The sequence below is a fragment of the Sciurus vulgaris genome (assembly GCF_902686455.1).
Source record: "Sciurus vulgaris genome assembly, chromosome: 4".
Classification (NCBI taxonomy): domain Eukaryota; kingdom Metazoa; phylum Chordata; class Mammalia; order Rodentia; family Sciuridae; genus Sciurus; species Sciurus vulgaris.
In genome coordinates, this window is record NC_136464.1 from 34351863 (window position 1) to 34372496 (window position 20634).

General features: G+C 35.5%; 1 protein-coding gene across 1 annotated transcript in view; it reads right to left on the reverse strand.

Moving 5' to 3' along the window:
* Positions 1-5903: 5903 nt before the first annotated feature.
* Positions 5904-20634, reverse strand: part of LOC306660051 (cytochrome P450 2C18-like) — a 132983-nt gene continuing 118252 nt past the window's right edge. Inside the window, exons 6-9 of the mRNA XM_079138130.1 lie at positions 19628-19769; positions 16584-16771; positions 8046-8187; positions 5904-6249 (exon numbers count right to left, since the gene is read on the reverse strand). Coding sequence (XP_078994256.1) covers positions 6068-6249; positions 8046-8187; positions 16584-16771; positions 19628-19769 — 654 coding nt within the window. The 3' untranslated portion in view covers positions 5904-6067. The remainder of the gene's footprint in view (positions 6250-8045; positions 8188-16583; positions 16772-19627; positions 19770-20634) is intronic.

Consider the following 20634-nt stretch of genomic DNA (forward strand, 5'->3'; position numbering starts at 1 on the left):
AAGATAGAATTACAGGAGAAGAAAATTATTAATATCATTATGCTCTACAATTGGAAAAGTATTAGGCACACCATTAAAAAAAGCTATAGAAGTAATATGCAGTGTAAAAGAGACTCACTCATACCAAACACAATTCTGTTGAAAGTTAGAAAATGAATGATTTCCTGTGCAATTAGTAACCAAATAGGGAGATGGCATAGCAATATCACACAATCCATATTAATAAAAATTTGTTTAGAGGTCAAATGATTTTCCGATATGCAGATGATAACACAAAATAAAGTGGGGGTGGGGAATAGAAGTTCATTGGATTAGACAAAGGGGAATGAAGGAAAGAGAGGGATTGGGAATAGGAAAAACAGTAGAGTGAATTAAACATAACATTCCTGTGTTCACAAATAAATAGTCAGGACAAGATTGGGTCCTCCTTAGAATAAGTTATACTCCATGTGTATATAATGTCAAAATACACTCAACTGTCATGTATATCTAAAAAGAACAAATTCAATATAAAATATATTTTATATTAGAAATGAGAATATTTTCTATTAGAAAAAAAGGTAATGTACCTACAACATACATTATAATTGTATAGGTAACAATCAAGGGAGCCTGAAAATGTAAAAAGTAAGCATTGACAATGGAAGAGAAAAAATAGTTGTAAAATAGAAGTGGGACATTCCAACACTCAACTTTCAATAAGATATTAAGCATCTGGACAAATGTTAAAATTTAAATACTACCAGTTATCAACTATAACTAACACATAACAGAACACTTTTCTTAGCAATTATACAATACACATTTAACTGAGGTACACAAAGAATTTTCTCCAGGATAGACCATATGTAGATGAGGCATAATTCTCAAGTATTTAAAATATTAAAATCATGTATTTTCTCTGATCAGTGTTGAATGAAATTAAAAACCAACAACACAAGGAAATGTGAATGTTAAAGAACATACTCTTAGACAACCAATAGGTTAAAGAAGAAATCACTAGGAAAACTAGAAAAAAGTAAAGATAAGTGAAAATGAAACTCAACGTAAAAAAATAATGGTATGCAGGAAAACTCACTCCACAGAAGAACATTGAGAGCAGTGAATCTATGTTAAAAAAAGTAGGATGTGCCAATTATAACTCCAAATTTCTGAAAAACTTAGAAATCGCAACTGCTTTCTACAAAGACGATGATGTAGTTATTAAGGAAACATGGCAGTAGGTGTGTACCAGTTTCTCTCATCTTGGAGAATTCTAGGTTGTTCAAGCTGAGGTTGGAAGAATGCCTCAAACTTGATTCTATGAAAATAAAAAGTAAAGAAAGAAAAGCTCAGTTTTCAGTTGTATCAACTTTGTTACACAATATTGCAATTTACTTGTGTAGAGCAATGCACTTCAGTAAGCTAACTTGATGTGCACAGTAACTACTGGTGTCAGCCTACACCCTGGTGAGGATGGCCTTTCAGTCAATGAAACAGTGCCTGGGACCAGGTATTGCATGATTTAAAACTAGATGGACTTGCTATTAATTTATTATGTGACAGGGAACAAAAATATTCTCATTTTGTGTCTCACTCTACTCATCAATAAAACGAGATTAAGTGAGGGAAGTCCATTTTTTTCAAGTTGCATGATTGCTTTACAAACTCAACTGTTTCTCAGATTATCAGGGAACAGACACAATACCATGTATGATTTCTGTCCTGCATGATGACAAGGAGTTTCCCAGTCTAGAGAAGTTTGACCCTGCCTTCTTTCTGCATGCAAGTGACAACTTTGAGGACAATGACTACTTCATGGCTTTCTCAGCAGGCAAGCAAGCTCTGTTTTCATTTCTGCATCAGTGCTTAAGTGAGACCAGAGCAGGCTATGTGTGGAGACTACTCTGGGCTATAAGCACAGCCTCTTCTTGGAGGTCAGAGGCACTATTACCAATGTCCAGGATGTTAGTTATTTTTCTCAGTGGCTTTGAGTCTCCACCCACTAATTCTACTTCCTGAGCCTATAGAGATTCTTAGGAGCTCCTAGAAGTCCAATTCTAAAAAGACTCTTCTCATTGAACCTGAAAAGCCAGTTCAATCAATAGCATTACCAAGATTCTTATATGTATCAATTCCAAACTCACATCCAGGGATACAAATGTGAATAAGAAACAGAGCTTCCCTCTCAGAGAGAGGAATATGAATTAACAGTCAATGAAACAGTAGTGTGGCCAGTGCTATCTAGAGGCTGGCATGGGAGTCCCAGGAGAGGAACTCCTGACTGGCCTTTTGGAAGCAGGAAGAGCAGTCAGAGGGTAAAGGAAAAAATTTTAAGGAAGTGACATTTAACTATTTTCTCTTACTTTTTAACAGTCTGATAGAAACAGGTGGCACACACCCAAGATTGTTAGTTGAAAAGTTTAATGAGGAGGCGGGTGTTTGATAAGTTCTCTGTATTTGTTAACTGGCTATGGAAAGCTGAGGTTGGGCACCATCTTGAAGAGGCCACACTGCAGCTTTCTGCTGCAGGAGCGTGTAAGATCATGGCAACATTGCCATAGTGCTCCCACGAGTGCCTATGAGTGGTCTAGAGTGTGTCTCGTAGAGCATGATTGAAGCAGACACAAGGAATTTCCCAGGGGGATTTACAAAGAGGAATCCAACTCATTTTCCCTTTGAATCTGGCAGCTCACATGACCAGCTTCAGAGAGTTGGGAAAATGAACAGGAGGGTGTGTACACACTTAAGGACTCAGTTGGGGAGCCTTTGTTTGTGGGCAGCAGAGTTTGTGGATTGACTCCTCTCCTACAGGAGCAGAATTCTTGGGAGACCCCAGACTTCCAGTCTCCCAGCATAAATCATCATTTTCTAGGTTCTAAGTGTGTGTTGGTCTCATCTTTCCAGGGAAGGTATCACCCAACAAAACCACAGAGGCCTTATTAGACTTAAGCCACAACTTTGGAATTCCCTTCATTTTATTCTGTATCAGCTCCACCCTGGGAGTTTCTCAATCATGTCTGTCTAGATAAACTTCAACCTACAGTACTGGCAATTCCATCCTACCTTGTACTAGTGAGAAAGGAAGCTGAGAGTTACAACTGCTTCAGGTTTATGTCACTCCAATTGACAGATCAGTGAGCAAGGCAAAAAGAGGAAGGGGTTAGTAACTTTCAATACTTTCATTTTCTCTTCCTCTTTCTCTCTACTTGGTCTGGAACCCTAGAGCCCATCTCTCCTCCTGTGACCAACCTTAACATCCTCTGAGATTTTCACCTTGACCACCCTCTTGGAAATTTTGAGCCAGAATCCAGCTTCGCCTTTGTCTTGTGTTTCTCTCTTTTTTGCAAGAACCCTCCCCTCAGGGTGGGGAAGAATGTGCTGGGGAGATATATTGATTAATTTTAGACTGCCACTTGATGGGATTAAGTGATACACAAGAGCCTAATTTCTGGGTATATCTGTGAGGTGGTTTTCAAATGGCAATACTCTGCCAATGCTCATGCCAACAGACATAGACTGAGTCACACCACTGGTTGTCCTTGTTCTGCAGACTGCAGATCACTTACCATGGGACTTTTCTTTCTCCCAAAGATATGAGTCAATTTTTCAAATAAGTTCCTTATCATCTATCTATATCTATCACATTGATTCTCTCTCTCTCTCTCTGTTTCTTTCTCTTTTTCTCTCTGAATACTACAAATCCAATACATTCAATAATATCACTGATATTTCCTTATGAAATGATTGAAAGTTGACTCAGCCTAGGTTTCTAGATTTTAAATAGTTTCTTTTAGGATCCTTCAGGCAGTCAGGCAGGGAGGTGAGTGACTGTAATCCCAGCATCTCAGAAGGCTGAGGAAGGAGAATCATGAATTCAAAGTAAGCCTCAGCAATTTATAGAGGCCCTAAGCAACTTGGTGAGAACTTTCCTCTAAATAAAATATTTTAAAAAGTTTTAGGGATGTGGCTCAGTGGATAAGCTCCCCTAGAACAACCCTCTGTACCCAAAATAAAATAAAATCCTAAAGGCCTATCTCTAGTACATTTTAGTCTACTGTGCTGTGTTTAAGAAATTGCATTCCTTGCTGAATATTGATCCATGGTGTGAACTCTGTTTTTTTTTTTTTTTTTCTTTGAAATCTGAAACTATCTTCTCCTTCCATTAAATACTAACAAATATATCAGTAAATCATTACCTGCCAAAAAAAACCTTTAAAGACACTGAAAGAACTAACATCACATGATTAGGAAACTTTAGTTTTATAGCCAGATGGCTCTTAGGTTCCCCTCCTTGTTCTGACATGTGAATCCAAACACAATACTTAAGAAAAGTCTGTCTGAATTATCTTGGTAGTAATAATGTCATAGTCTTAATAATGACCTCACATCCCTAAGCATCTACATCTTAATCCTTGAAACCTGTGAACCCATGAATTTGGTACTTTACATGATAAAAGTGATATTGTAGATGTGATTATGTCCAGGGTCATAACATGGATAGATTCTACTGTAGTATGCAGGTGTGTTCAATTCAATCAACAAGGTTTTTGTTGATTGCATTGGGAGTTGGTAGCAGACATTGAACCCAAGGCTGCTTACCCACTGAGCCACATCCCCAGCACTTTTTATTTCTTATTTTAAGATAGAATCCCTCTAACATGCTTAGGGCCTTCCTAAATTGCTGAGGTTGGCCATGTACTTGTGAACATTGCACCTCAGACTTGCAATCCAGTGGGATTACAGGCTTGCACCACCACACCTGGATTCAGCAAAGATTATATAAAAGAAAAATGAGAAGCTATGAGGGGGTAGCAGATGTGGACACTGAGGTTGAATTAATGTGACAAAGGACTCAGAAGCCAAGGGATGCAGGCAATCTCTACAAAATGAAAAATTTAGGAACATGTATCTCACCTAGAGGCCCAAAAAGAACTATACTAGTTGACAGAATCAATTTACAACAGGGGAGATGATATTAGATCTCATCCCCAGAAATCTACGATAGTTAATGTGTGTTGTTTTCAGTCATTATATTTGTGTTATTTGTTGAGGCAGTAATGGTGACTCATACAAGTACTATCTCACAGAATTATGAGAAAGAGTAAGTAAAAAGAAAAGAGGAAAGGGCTAAAGGAGGGCAGGGGAACCAGAGGTGAATGATGGGGAAGATGGTGGTGAAGGGAAAATTATATATTTTGGTAAGATAATTAGAGTAGCAATATTGAAACATTGTTCTGTCAGGGTATAAAGCTGCCTATTGTTCCACACTTCTGTCAACACCTCATTAATGTATTTTTCTTTTCCAATGAATATTATTAAAAATGGAAACAATATAGTTTTCATGTGCATTTTAATTTTTAATCTACATCCATATCTTTTTTAGTTGACAAGTAGTGATCATATGTATTTATGAGGTACATTGTGATATATGTACACATGGAACGAAGACTGATCAGAATAATAAACATAGTCATTATCTCACACATTTGTCCTTTAATTATGGGCAGGATATTTAATACCTCCCCTTTTAGGAATCTTCAAGCATGCAAGAAATCATTATTAATAATAGGGACCATGTTCTGCACTATATCATCAGAACTCATTCCTCCTGTCTACTCTAAACTTTGAAACTTTAACTATCTTCTCTTCTTTCTGAATCCACTCACACTCTTACCATCCCAAGTTCTAGCAACCATTGCTTATCACTAATCTAAGAGTTTCTTGTTTTTCTATTATTCAAAAATTAAAATCATGTTACTTTATCTTGCTGTGCATGACTTATTGCACTTCCCATAATGTCCCCCAGATTCTTCTTGGTTTAGAGTGATGGCATACTGAAAAACCACTTTTGTGTTAAAATGCAGAGTGGGTAATGCAAGTGTTGGAATAAGGGAACAGGAGCACACCTTTCTGAAAACTGAGGACACTCTCTCCAGTGGGGCTGGATGTTCACTGGAATTCAAAGGAATGAGGTGGGGAGAAGCAGGTCAGAGGAGATATGCCTGACAGGGAAGGTGGTGGAGCATGCTCCAAAGAGGAGATTCCAGAGGACAGCACAGCAGCAGCCAAAGGACACTGCTCTTCTTCAGACAGGAATGAAGCAGATCTGGTATGCAGGTGGCATAGAGATAAGCCCTCTGGCAACTGGCGTGATATCAAGATCCTTTGGGTCCACCACAGATTTCAGGTGAAAGTTCTGTAAGATGGTGGTCAGGAATAAGAACAGTTCCATGCGGGCCAGACCTTCTCCTGCACAAACCCGTTTTCCTTAAAAAAAAAAAAAAAAAAGTGAGAGAGGGTAAATTCTCCTTGAACACTATATTTCTGTCTGGTCCTAGAAAAATGTATTGACAATTCATAAATTATTGGATGGATGGGTGGACGGATGAATGGATGGATAGATGGACCAAGAATAATTATAGGGTTGTTGTCATAGATCAGTAGTAGAGTTGCCTAGTTCATGTGAGATACTGGGTTGGATCCTCAGCACAACATAAAAATAAAATAATTTAAATCAATAAAAAATTAAAATTATTGTGTCCTTTTACAACTAAATTTTTTTAAATGAGTAAATATAAATGACAGCTGATTAGAAAGAAGGATGAACATGCCTGTTATCCACCTAATAATATATCAGCACTGCTCATTCCATCAATACTTATTGAGCATCAGCTTTCTTCCACGACATACATTAACCATACCACATTAAAACTGTTTTTTTTTTTTTTTGACATTTCATGTTTCCATCAATCTTTTCCCAGAAACACACACTGATTACTTGTGTTCCCTGTTCCCAGTCTGATTGTCATGATCTCTCCTCCCATTCTTCTGATCCAATGAGCCTCATCAGCCTTAAACATAGAATGCAGTTTCAAGCTTTATCTCACTCTGCTCCTTTTGCCCAGAATGCACTTCATACTTCTCTCAGATCCTAGATCAAATGTTATTTTCTTTAACACTGTTTGTGATTCCACCAGGCTCTAGAGTCTTATCCTCTTTGGTTTTACTCAGCAGTGAAGTTTGTATTATATAAATCATTACTCACTATTTTTCTAACCTTCTGAAATAGGATTTTCATTAAGGAATGGCTAATCTTTGTCATATGAGTGTCTGTAGTGCAAAACCTAAAAGCAAGACTGAAGTGTCAAAGAAACATTTGGGCCATGATATGCCAGAGATTCAGCACATCAGGCGTGAAGATCCCTCTGTTCCATAAATGAAGTAGATGTAGGGAAATCAGGGTGCTCTGGTGTCCTAAAACCATAATGTGCCTCACTCACAAGGTTTGCTGACCGTCATTCACCAGTCAGAAGGCTCTGGCATCCTCAAAAAGAAGCAAATATCCTACTCCTATGGTCAATTGCCTCTGTAAAAATGCCCTGCCTCTCTTCAGTTCACTTTCTTTGCCTCTTATAAGGGAGCTCTAGTGTCCTTTCTTCTATTTGAATGCCACTCAATCCATTTGATGCCTCACTATGTGGTATGAGAGAACAGGCAGAAGGCATTTTCTCCCTCTGCCATCATGAACAGCCAATCCTTTCTTCTTTCTCCCATAAGACTTGTCATATTGGATTACAACAATCTCTTCAATAGTCTGCTTGGTTAACTGAAGTGTGGGACACATTTGCTGCCCTATTGTGTGCTGGGGATACTTACCATACCCAGAGCTCATCAGAGGAATGAGAGCCGCCCCATGGAAGGTACTCACCAAAGTTGTGTATTTAGATACTTTTCACAGGGAAGATGAGGAGAGTTGAGATGAATTTCATCTTTTGAGAAGTGTCTGAGACACAGTATTGTATTTTGAGGCATGACTCAACAGAACCTCTCTGTAGTTTTCATACTTTGGAAGAAGTAGGTCAATTAACCGAAAGCCCCATTAGGAGAACCAAGAAATGATGTTGTAGCCTGATCTTGGACAGTGTATGAGCACTAGGAGTGTTGCTCTTGACCATGTGCAAAGAACATTTCTACCAGCTCCAAAATGAGCATGATGCAGATTTAACTGATCCCATGAAGGTGTCTGATCCACTGAACTCCCAGTGGAAATAAATTTCTATTACCTGTTGAGAAAGGCATGAAGTAGTCACTCTTCTTGAATTTGCCACTCTTATCCAGGAAATGGGCAGGGTCAAATTTCTCTGGGTTGGGGAATTCTTTGCTGTCATGTAGCACAGAAGTCAGTGATGTTATTATGCTTGTTCCCTGCAATGAACACACACAGATAAACCAAAGAAGACTTAGAGCTTAGCCCAAACATTATGATCTATAGATAAGAAGCCCTTTTCCAAAGAAGAGCATTTAACCAAACAAGTAATAAAATGCAAGTTTAATGCCAGTGACTAGGACATTGTTAAAGTATACCCAGTAGCATTTCACATAGGGAGTACTTGAGTACTTGAGCACCAAACTTTCTTTTCTCTTCATCATCATGTTTGGATGCTGATGTCTGCTCTTCATGAATACTCTATTTTATAACTTCAGTTTTCACACATCTTGTATAGGATTCTGCTTTAAAATGGGTCTGTGGCTTTTTAAATGTCCAGGATAGTTTTATAAGACCTTTCTAAGATAATAAATAGTACAGCAGAAGCCAACTTAATGTATTTAACATTATTACAAAATTTGAGTTTTCTGAGAACTCTGGGGGATCTTTCCAATGCAATATGGATGATAAGTTTTGAAAAAAGTATTTTTCAAAAATTTGTTGACAATCATAAATAAAGGCCAAAGTACTTCAAATGTTCTATATTTGCTTAAAATCAGTATGCAAAAATGTTTATTTTTCCCATATTTTATTGGTTCACTACGATTATACATATTACTGGGATTTTTGTTTTAAATTCACATTTGCACATAATATAACACTGTAACTTAGTCAGTGTCAATACCTTGTTCTTCCCCTTCTCTCACACACCAAACTCCCCCTGGTCCCTTTTGTCTTCTTCATTGATCTTTATTAAATTTTAATGATACACCCACAGATTTTTTTCCTTTTTCCCTCCTTTTTCTACATGCAACAGTAAGCATGTGTCCCTTGACTTTCTGAGTTTGACTTATTTTGTTTACATAATGCTCTCAACTTCCATCTCTTTTCCTGAAAATGATGTAATTTCATTTTTTATGGTTGAATAAAACTCCATTGTGTATATGTACCATGTTTCTTTATTCTTTCATCAGTTGAAGGATATCCAAGCTGGTTCATGTATTGACTGTTGTGAATATTGTTGCTATTAACATGGATATGCTTGTATCAGTTTATTATTCTACTTAAAGTACTTAGAATAAATGCAGTGGTGTATTCAATTATGCTTGGACCCTGAAGATACAAATGTTTCTTGAGAATGTAAAGATCGATATAATATCAAAAATTGTATCAATTGAGCACTTTTCATACAGAAACAAATAGGCTGCACATGGTCGCCTGTACTTATAGCCCTAGATGCTAAGGAGGTTAAGGCCTAAAGATTGCTTGAGCCAGGAATTTGGAGCCAACCTGTGCAACATAGAGAAATCTTCTCTCAAAGAAAGAAAGGCAAAGAAAGGAAACAATTACATGATCATTTACTCCAAGACATAAATATTTAACTTGAAATCAATCACCAATTTAATAGTAGGAGCTAAAACTATTAGAATTCTTGAAAATATGTAAGGGCAAATTGTGCAATTGGAGCTGGAAAATATTTTTTACATAGCAAATAAATGGCAAATTACAAAAGAAAATATTGATTCTGTTAGTTTATCATAAAGTCATAAAATTATGGAATAATATTCATCTTAGGTAATTACTTAATAGAAATTAAAATATAATCAACCTCACATTGTTACACAAATGTTCATATTGCTTATATTTAAAAAGCCAAAAACCAGAAACAACCAAAATTATCCAAAGCCTTATGAGTGAATAAAACATTTAAGGTATTCTTTGAAATGGAATGCTATTTAGTAATAAAAGGAATGAACTACTAATACATGTGAATGAAAATGAATCTAAAATGTATTCTTGTATAATAAAAAAGAGAATTATGAAAATATAAGGGATACCAGTAAGGTATAGGGAGGGGATTAGGAGGAGGAAGAGGGGAGGGGAGTGGAGGGCATGGGAAGATACTGGGGAATGAAATTGATCAAATTATTTGATGTGCCAGTATCAATTGAGCACAATGAAACATTTTTCTGTACAATTATTGAATGCCAATAAAAATTTTAAAAATTTGTATCAATAAGAAGAGTACTGGAGAAAAAAAAAATGAAGGTAAACAGCCAGAGATAAATGATTTGATTATGTGGTGTTCTATGTCATATTCTATTGTATGACTCTCTTGATAAATCAGAACCATAGGTACAGAAATCAGTAGAGAAATTTGGATGAAAATGTTATGTCCTCGTGGTGGTTGACTGGAAAAGGAGGATGAAGAAACTTTATGAGGTGATGGAAATACTATATTCATAGAAAAGTTTCTCTCTGTGATTCTTAGGCTGCTTTCAAACTTGTGGGCACAAGCCATCCTCTTGCTTCAGCCTCCTGAGTAGCATGGCCTATCATGCCCAGCAATATTTTATATTTTAATTTTTCTGTGGCTACAGCAGTGCATATATTTGTCCCAACTCATTGAGCTGTATACATAAGAGATTCATTTGTAGTTTGGGGATGTAACTTAGTTGTAGAATACTTGCATAGCATGCACAAGACCCTGAGTTTGATCACAACCACTGAAGAAAAAGAAAGTAGGGAATTTATTTTGTATTACATTACTTAGAACTCCATCAAAAATAGAACATGGTTGAGTAATATACCATTGCATTTATATCCCACATTTTCTTTATCCATTCTTCTGTTGAAGAGCGCCAAAAATACATTCTAATGTCATGTATAATTTAAAAGAACAAATAAATAAAAATATAGAATAAGAAATTTTATCAAAATGAATATATGGTGAAAATTAGTTTTCCTCTTGCTTTACCACAGAACCTATTTGGACACTTCAGAAACCACTGTTGCCACCTATCATTGATATGTTCCTTCATAAATGTTCTATGGATGTAAGACAAATAAACCTGTGTTCAATGGCTTTATGTAACTTCTTGTGTTGCTCTTTTTTTCCACCCAAATTAAACGTATTCTGTTGCAATGTTATTTTGTATTAACAATAAAATTCAGGTACTGCCTTATGTTACACATGTAATGAGCACACATTGGACATTCCGGTTTGCACTTGGAATGTACACCAGAAATTAGAATTTGTACATCATAGAATATATATATATATATATTTTTTGAGCAAGTATTGAACTGAAGCTGCAACAACTGTGCCACATTCCTAGCCACATCTCTTTTTATTTTTTATTATTTGAGATAGAGTTTTGCTAAGTTGCTAGGGCATCACTAAACTATTGAGGCTGGTTTTGAACTTGCAATCCTCAAGGTGACTTGCATTTCTAAGTAGCTGCCTGATATCCATTTTCTGGATACAGTTGACAGAAGGCAGTACCTGATTTGTTTAGAAGACAAAGGAGAAATACTGTTTCACACAAGTGACACTGCTTTCACCTGTTGCCCTGTATATGCAACTGTGATCCTGATTCTGCATTTTCCTTGTTGAGAAATCAGAACTCCCCAACACAAAAGAGACATGCTCTTACTGCAGTAATCATCATTGACCCTTCCACATCTCAGAGGAAGCCATCCTTCTCAAAATGTTTCATCAACCATTTCAAAATTGTGTGTGTGTGTGAGTGTGTGTGTGTGTGTGTGTGTGTGTGTGTGTGTGTGTGTCTGAAGGGGGCAGTTTTATTGCCTGCCATGTGTCTGATTCAGCCCTCAAGTATGAACCTCTGCCTTAGAGGTGCAATTGCTCCATTGTTACACTATTTAACATTTCAGAAAGGGAACATGATATATGCAATGTGGATATTCATGATACTTTCAATGGTATAATGTAGAATAATATCATAGAATTAAATAAAAGAATATTTTTAGCAAAATAAATACATATTTGATAGACAGTAGAATAAAATAAAGAATGTCAATGATTCACTGCAATTCTATTAGTTTTGGTCAGTCAACGAGGCAGCACCAGAATACATTTTTGTGTGTTCTAGGTTTTTAGGATTGGAGGATTTCTTTTTCAATTATGTACTTATTTATGGTGTGAAGATGTATTGCGTGAATGTAAAGATCAAATCACCATAAGTAGCATTCTCATCATGTTACCTTTTCTTTGGTCATATTTGAACTGCTGTCCTCATTACTTATAAGATACATAATCAAAGGCTGTACAGTAATGTTATCCTAGTGTGCTATAGAACACTAGGATGTATTGCCTCTATCTAGCAATATTTTGTCACCGTTCATCCAAAAAAGATGAAAGATACTGAATCCTTCTTGGGAAAAGACTGAGATAATCCTACTTGGGAAAAGCCTGTCTTACACAAAGACCTCAAGCCACACATTGAAATTTAATTAGTGAATAATTAAGTTAAATAAAAAAACAAATTTAAAGTAAACTAACATTGGGCAGTAGAGATATAGAACAATTTTCTCATTCATAATGTTTTGTGGAAAGGGTTCAGACCAATAATTAAAATCACAACCCATCCAAATTCACTCTCGCACCTGTTCATATATAGCATTTTTTAAAAATTAAATGGCCATCATCCTATTTCATGTGTTCTAGGCTTATGAACTATGAAGCAATAGGAAATCAAGCACAGTGAGGCACGCCTATACTTTCAGTGACTGGAAAGGCTGAGTCATGATGATTCCTAGTTCCAGGCCTGGCTCAGAAACTTGGTGAGAACATAACCAACTTGGTAAGGCCCTGTCTCAAAATGAAAAATTAAAAGGGTCTGGTTCAGTTCACTTGTAAAGCACCACTGGGTTCAATCCCAAATACCAAAAAGAAAAAGAAAGAAAGAAAATAAAAAGATGGATTAGAATCTTTAAATCACATTTAATACTAATATTTAGATTCAAATATTCTTTTGATAAAATCGTGTGAATTGGTAAAAAAATAAAATATTAATACTTTATTTGATACGTCTTGTTTTTATTTTTATAGTTTTAAAATTTTAATTCATTGTACTCTAATGAGATCAACTATCATTTCTCTTTTTGTATACAAAGTAGAGTCATACCATTTGTGTAATCATAGGGTAATGATGTTTGTCTCAATCTATTATTTTTCCTCCCCCACACCCTCTCCACCCTCATTTTCCTCTATACTTTCCATCCTTCTTCCATTCTTTCCTCCTTCCCACCCACATAATGTGTCATAATTCATTTATCAGAGAAATCGTTCAGCCTTTCCGTATTTGGGATTGCCTTATTTCACTTAGCAGATATTCTCCAACTCTTTTCATGTACCTGAACATGCCATAATTTTATTCTCCTTTTTGGTTGAATAATATTTCATTGTGTATATATACCACAGTTTCGTTATCCATCCATGTACTGAAGGGCATCTAGGTTGGATCCACAACCTAGCTATTGTCAATTAAGCTTCTGTAAACTTTGATGTAGCTGTGTCACTGCACTACACTGATTTTAGGTCCTTTGGGTATAGGTCAAAAAGTGGGATAGCTGGGTCAAGTGGTGGTTCCATTCCAAATTTTCTAAGAATCTGGATACTACTTCTAGAGTGGCTGCACCTTTTGCAACCCCAACAGCAATGTATGAGTGTACCTTTTCCCCACATTCTTGCCAATATTAATTTTTGCTTGTTCTTGATAATAGACATTCTAATTGGGGTAACGTGAAATCTTGGGGTACTTTTGATTTACATTTCTCTTACTACTAGAGATGTTGAACATTTTTTCATATATCTGTCAATTGCTTGTAGATCTTCTGTGAAGTATCTTCTAATTACCTAGCCCATTTATTGACTGGGTTATTTGTATTCTTGGTGTAAATTTTTTTGAGTGCTTTATAGATTCTGGAGGTTAGGGGTCTATCTGAAGTATGTGTGGCAAGATTATTCTCCCATTCTGAAGGCTCTCTCTTCACATTGTTGATTGTTTCCATTACTGAGAAAAAGCTTTGTAGTTTGATTGTATTCCAATTATTGATTACTGCTTTTATATCTTATGCTTTGGGAGTCAGTTAAGTAATTCTGGTCCTCTGCTGAAATGATGAAGATTTGGACCTGCTTTTTCTTCCATTAAGTGCACAGTTTCTGGTCTACTTCCCAGGTCCTTGATCCATTTTGAGTTGAGTTTTGTTCAGGGTGCAAGGGATTTAGGTTCCTTTTGCTGCATATGAATTTCCAGTTTTTCCAGCACTATTTGTTGAAGAGGCTAGCATTTCTTGACTGCATGTTTTTGAAACCTTTGTGTAGAATGAGATAACTGTCCATCTCACTGATTGATAGCAGACCTTATTTTTATCATTAAAAAGAGGGTCATTAGAATAAGCTATGCAGGTGCAATTTCCTTCATTTTACCATGCAGACAGGAAAAACTCATTTCCTTGGTCTCTGGGCTCTCTACACTCAGCAGAGATTAGGCATAACAAGAGCTCCTGCTTGTATTCTTTGCTGAAAACAAATTGAATGTACAACAATCTAACCCTTGTATGAAATCTTGCATCATCAGGTCAAGCCCCATCACCTTTCAGGAAAGTTCTCCATTCCCTCTTCTCCAGAAGAAGAAAACAATATTTCTAATCTTAGTAAAATCATAATTCTTTCTTCACCATGAAAACACCACTTTCATTTCTATCTTTTGTAAATTTCTTTAGAAATATGTTCTGACTTTAAGGGAATTAGATTAGCTAGGAGCATACTGACCAGAACATCTAATAAATAAAGAAACTTTATGTTAGACTCATTGGAAAGTTGCTGTGATCAAAATTGTTTCCAAGATTACACGGCTAGGGGAACATGAGAGATTGGCTCATAACTGTAGTCATTTTTCATCCCTGTTAGTCAACAACTCTGAGTCAGGGCAGGAGGTGTTATAGCACTCTGACTATCTAGTAGGGAAGGAAAGAACTCTTTCTGGAAAAAGGTGAGCATCATCTGAAATTGCAACTTTGCTTACATAACTGTACTTAAGCAAATATTATTAGGCATTCCAAAGATACAACTAAGAGACTGAAAAAAAAGAAAGTGGGAGGACAGAAAAATAATAAAAGTAGTCTCCAGGAAGGAAATACAGTCTCCCTTATTTTATGAGCTCAGCATTATTTGACAGAAACATGACAAAGAAAAATCAAGAGGAAAAGTTGATGAAGAATCTGTAGAATCTGTCAAAATATTATAGAAAACCTGGACAGTGATATTGGCCAATTTATATTCTTATATTGTGTGCATGCATATATATGTGACAACAACTCCCATCACAACAATAATGCACTGATAAAAATATAGGAAGAAGAAAAGTCTATATCAAAATGTAGAAGAACAAATACTGCTGTGTGTCTTTATTTACAATATGCATATTTAGTGGAGAAGAGAACAGAATACATGACCATTAACATGTGATCAATGGATGCAGACAATCTATTTGATAAAACACTATGTTACTCTTAAAAAATGATATAGTATAAGAAAATATCAAACACAAATATGAAAAGGAAAACTTCTCTAATCTGGTCAAGAAAATCTGCAAAAATGTACATAAAACATCACACTCAATAGTATGATGCTAAACCTTCACCTCCCTCTAGGATTAAAACACAATTAAAAGCTTGCTCAACACACCACTTCTGTTCAACACTCTTCTGGCAATCCCAGCCAGTGCAATAATGTAAGAAACAGAAATTAAGGTCACTAGGAATGGAAAATAATAAATAAAACAAATACTAACAAGATAGCAGGGTAAGGTACATAAGAAGTTCCAAATGGATCTAAACACAAATTATTAGCAATGATTTGAAGAGTTACTAAGAATTATAGATATAAAGTCATTAAAATAAAACTAGCAATATGCCCAAATACCTGGAACATCACATTGGAAAAGATATTATTCAAACTGTAAATTTATATTGGCTTTCAAACATTAATTAACTAATTAAAACCTTCTGGGGCTGTGGATATAACTCAGTTGGTGGAGTGCTTGCCATGCATGCAGGAGGCCCTGGGTTCAATTCCTAGCACCACAAAAAATATATAATAATACAAAATAAAATTTTTTAAGACCTTCAAAATGCGTGAAATCATTCCATGGAAAACAAAACATTCTTGGAAAAAATAAAGAAAACAAAAAAAAAAAAACGAAAACATATACAATATTGATTAACTGAAATATTCAACATGTTAAGATGTCAATTCTTTCCAAGCTGATCTATAGATTTAATATTATGCTGAAAAATATCCCAGGAGAGTGGTTTTGGAAATTAACAAAATGATTCCAAAACTCACCTTGGAAATAGAAAGAGCTGAGGGTAGATAAAAACAATCTTGAAGGAGCAGAACAAATATGGAAAATTCACACTGCTGGATATCAGGAAAAGCTATGGAAATTCATGACCTAGTCTGTCCAGCACTGAGACCATCAAGGTGCTTCATTGGATGAGCTTTGTACTTCTCTCCCTTGAGTTGGCAGAGGATTGGGACCATAATGCTAATTTGTGGACTTCAATGTGAGAAGAACAATCTTACCTTAGGTATGAAGTAGTTTCTGAATTTAGTGTCACAGTTCACTGCATGGGGCAGACCGGTTGGTACAAGGTCAATGTATCTCTGAATCTCATGCAGAACAGCTTCTGTATAAGGCATACTGCTCTTGTCCTGCATGCAGGGGCTGCGGTGTCTGCCAATCACACTATGAATCTCTTCCTGGACTTTTTCTGATAAGATAAAAATAAGAGCTAATGGAAAAGAGACAAATAGTATATTTTTTAAAATAATTCAAGTTAATGTAAAGCAACATGGGTGTATCCAAATGGTATTAGAAATATGACTTATATGCAACAAGTACTTCTGGGAATTAAAAAGATCATTATGATACTATATGTATCTATATCTATTTATCAAGATCCATCAACAAATACTGATACACATACAAAAATACATACATGAATATACATAAATGTATGATTCATATACATTTATGACACTCCTACACATGAGGTATTAAAACATATCTACAAATTTATATAAGCTTAACATTCTAGCTTATATCGAATATAAATATAAATGATAAAATGTTTCAAAATATCAGGTTATCTCATAAGTAATTAATTATTATCATTGCTGAAAGCAAAACAGGTATAAACATTAATTCTATGCCAAAATAAAAAACAATCATAAAATTAAATTCTACTCATGAATCTATTTGTGTGTATACATGTGTGTGCTTTTGTTTATGTATATAAGTCTGTGTGTGGTTTTCAGTGGAACCCTTTTCAATCTCTCATTCTTCAAAAGTAGACTTTTTGAATCATTCAAGAAGTATCTTCTAAAATGTTTATATTTCTAAATTATATTCTATCTTGGATTCTTGATTTTTCCAATTTTAGAAAATTTATAATGACATACTTGAAAGAAAGATTAAGATCCATCTCTACTCCTTGCAAAATACATACCATGAATAAATATGCACGCCCACACCCCTCGCATACTTTCCCTCTGTACTCCTATTTATTTTGATCACAATTTTTCATTATATTAATATATTTTATTTACACAATTATAACCTAAAAACAGTGTTCACTGGTAAGGTAACTGTGTATGTTTGTTAATTGCATATGTTTCACTTATTTTTCAACAACTTATACCAATTCCTAAATTTCTAGATTCTTATTTTATGTTGTATCCAAATTGTTATGTTACTCTTTCCAAATCATAGTAATAATTTTCTTAATGTTTAAACTTCAGACTCTTTTTCCTGATCTTCTATCACATGTGCTTTGTCTACTTAATATGAACAATTGGTTGTTTCCTAGGCCTGTTGTCCAGAAGACTCCCTTCAACTCCCATCTTTATACCTAAGGTTCCCTCATTCGTGGAATCTGTGACTGCTTCTGCCTTGATTTTAAATATTTGGATGGAGCATATACTCTAATATCTTCTTGTGAAAGGAAATAGGGAAATAAATTTTGTAGCAAACATGGATTTAAAATCATGTTCCCTTTCTTTTTTAAGACTTTTTTTGGGGGATTCTTTTGGGTTTGTTGGTTGGTTGGCTGGTTGGTTTGGGTGGGGGGTTTGTTTATTTATTTTGTTTTCTTTTGTTTTTCCTGGGGATTGACCCAGAAGCCCTCTACCTGTGAGCCACCACCACAGTCCTTTTGTTGTATTTTCAGACAGTTTGTCCTGGCTAGCCTTGAATTTGCCTAAACTTCCTGCTTCAACCTCCCAATAGCTGGGATTATAAGCCTGTGCCACCACAATTGGCTCTTACAGTTTTCATTACCACACAAAACAACAGTTGCTCTTTAGAACTCTGATGTCCTTCTGATTCATAATTCCTTGTAGAAGACAGAGTCTATTTCTGAAAGTTTGTGATTTTTAACTTTACTTTTTTTTTTTTTTTAACTTTGATGTTCTAAAATTGATTGCACAACCTCTTAGCTTCAGTTCCTCTAGAGTTTAAACCTCTCTTCCTATGAGAGGAAAACACTTAATTGCTCAAAGGAGTTGTAGCAGGTCATTCACATGGTTTACTAAGGCTTCAGGGGTAAATTCAGTCTGTGGATTGTCCTCTTCCTGAGCATAGAGGGGCTCCTATATAATACCTCAATTTTCCCCTAACTTGATTGACATGTGGTGCTTCTAAATCTTGAACTTCATGGATAATTTGTGGTACTTAAACTGGCTTTTCCACACAAATAAAACTTCTTCTGACATATCGGCTACAGCTTGATCCTCTCTGCAGAGTTCTGCTCCTTCTTTTTGCCTCTGTGTTTCAGAAATTTTTTGAATTTTGTTTGCTGTTTCCGTTACGCCTCTTCTTCCACCTTAATAGGACTAATTCTCACTTTTAATTCCCATATAATAGTTTTGATGTAGTTCTGAAACAGGAAAAGATGGTGTTTTGCTTCTATTCTGCTATGCATTACTGGCACTCTTTGAAGGTCCATTTATAAATAGAGTTGGTGGTGAAAAATAAAATTAATAAAAATAAACTTCTGAAATAATAAAATTCCTTTAGGCATATCTTCTAAGTAGCAAAACTTAAAACAAGGTTATTTTTCAAACCTTTTACAAGTCTTTTCAGACACTAATAATACAACTGCAACCTCATTAATTTTCTAAAATTTCTATTTACATGCACATAAAGAATTTTTATTCTCCCTGTCAAGCACTAGAGCATATTTTCAGAATTAGAAAAGATTTCCACAGAAATCTTGCAAGAACACACCTAATATTCCAAGTGGATTTTCCTTGGAAAGACCAATATGCAGTCTTAGGCCAACTCATGCTGGCTATTGCATGCTGCAGATCACTTCCCAGTGGAATCCAGACATGAGCAGAGCTCCACTGCTTTGTTATTGCCCATGCTGTCCTTCAATTCTCTGTCACTGTCCCCTACTGTGCCATGTTTTCTTTTTTATATTCCTTGACTAAATTTGGACAAATATAACTGGCAGCACAGAAATTTCAATATGGACACTTCTTTCAGAGAAATAGATGAGGGCACTAGCAGTGTCTTCCCATATTTCTGTTGTGAAATGCATCCTGCTGACCATCCGCAGTCATACCTGTGACCTCTGGGTTCTTCAACAGGTGAAGGAGACCATATGTCAGAGTGGTGCTTGTTGTCTCTGTCCCAGCTCCAAATAGATCATTCACAAGGTTTACTAAGGCTTCAGTGGTAAATTCAGTCTGTGGATTGTCCTTTTCCTAGGAATGATTCAATGCACTTATTTCATAATTAATTAAGCATTTAATTACAGTAATTTTAAAAGAAAGCAGGTGGTTATAAAGAATAGAAAATAGAAACAAAAGAATACAATTTTATAATATGAGTCTGCATGGGATGCTAAACTAGAAATTAGTTGAACAAATTTCCATTTCTTACCCTCTTACCCCTTGTTGCTGAAAGATTTGTTCCCCATTCTTTTTGCAAATAGGAATGACATGCAAAATATTTCTAATTAATAAAACACAAACAGAAGACTGTTGGTGCAATTCTCTTTCCTTCTTTCTAGGTAAATATATAATATACATAATATACATAAATTATTATGACAAGAATATTTTTGAGATTGCAAGATTTAAGCATGAAGATAAAAACTAGTATATTAAGTTCAATGTTTTAGTTCATTTTCTGTTGCTACAACAGACTACCAGTAAATGGATGATTTATAAAGAATAGATGTTTCTTTTGTCCCAGCACCTGTCAACACTGTTACATTGTGAACCAACTTTGATTATGAGTTTTGAGCAGGACAGTTTAAATGCAGCTGTAACATACGGTGAAGGAAAATGGAAGACACTTGAGTCTCCAATGTCTCTGGACTATTGTACTAACCCTAGTGTGGCCCAACACAAAACTTCCTTATATGTAAGATCAATAAATCCACTATCTTAAGCACTGACAAAGAGTATTCTCTAACTTGTACATAAAAATGATCATGACTGATAGCAAGAGTTAAATTGGTAAATTATGGCTATATCATGGAAGATAAAAAAAACAAATCAAGAATATGCACAATTTCTTCTGATAATTCACCTTGGGCTCAGGAGTTCCCATACATTTTAAGAA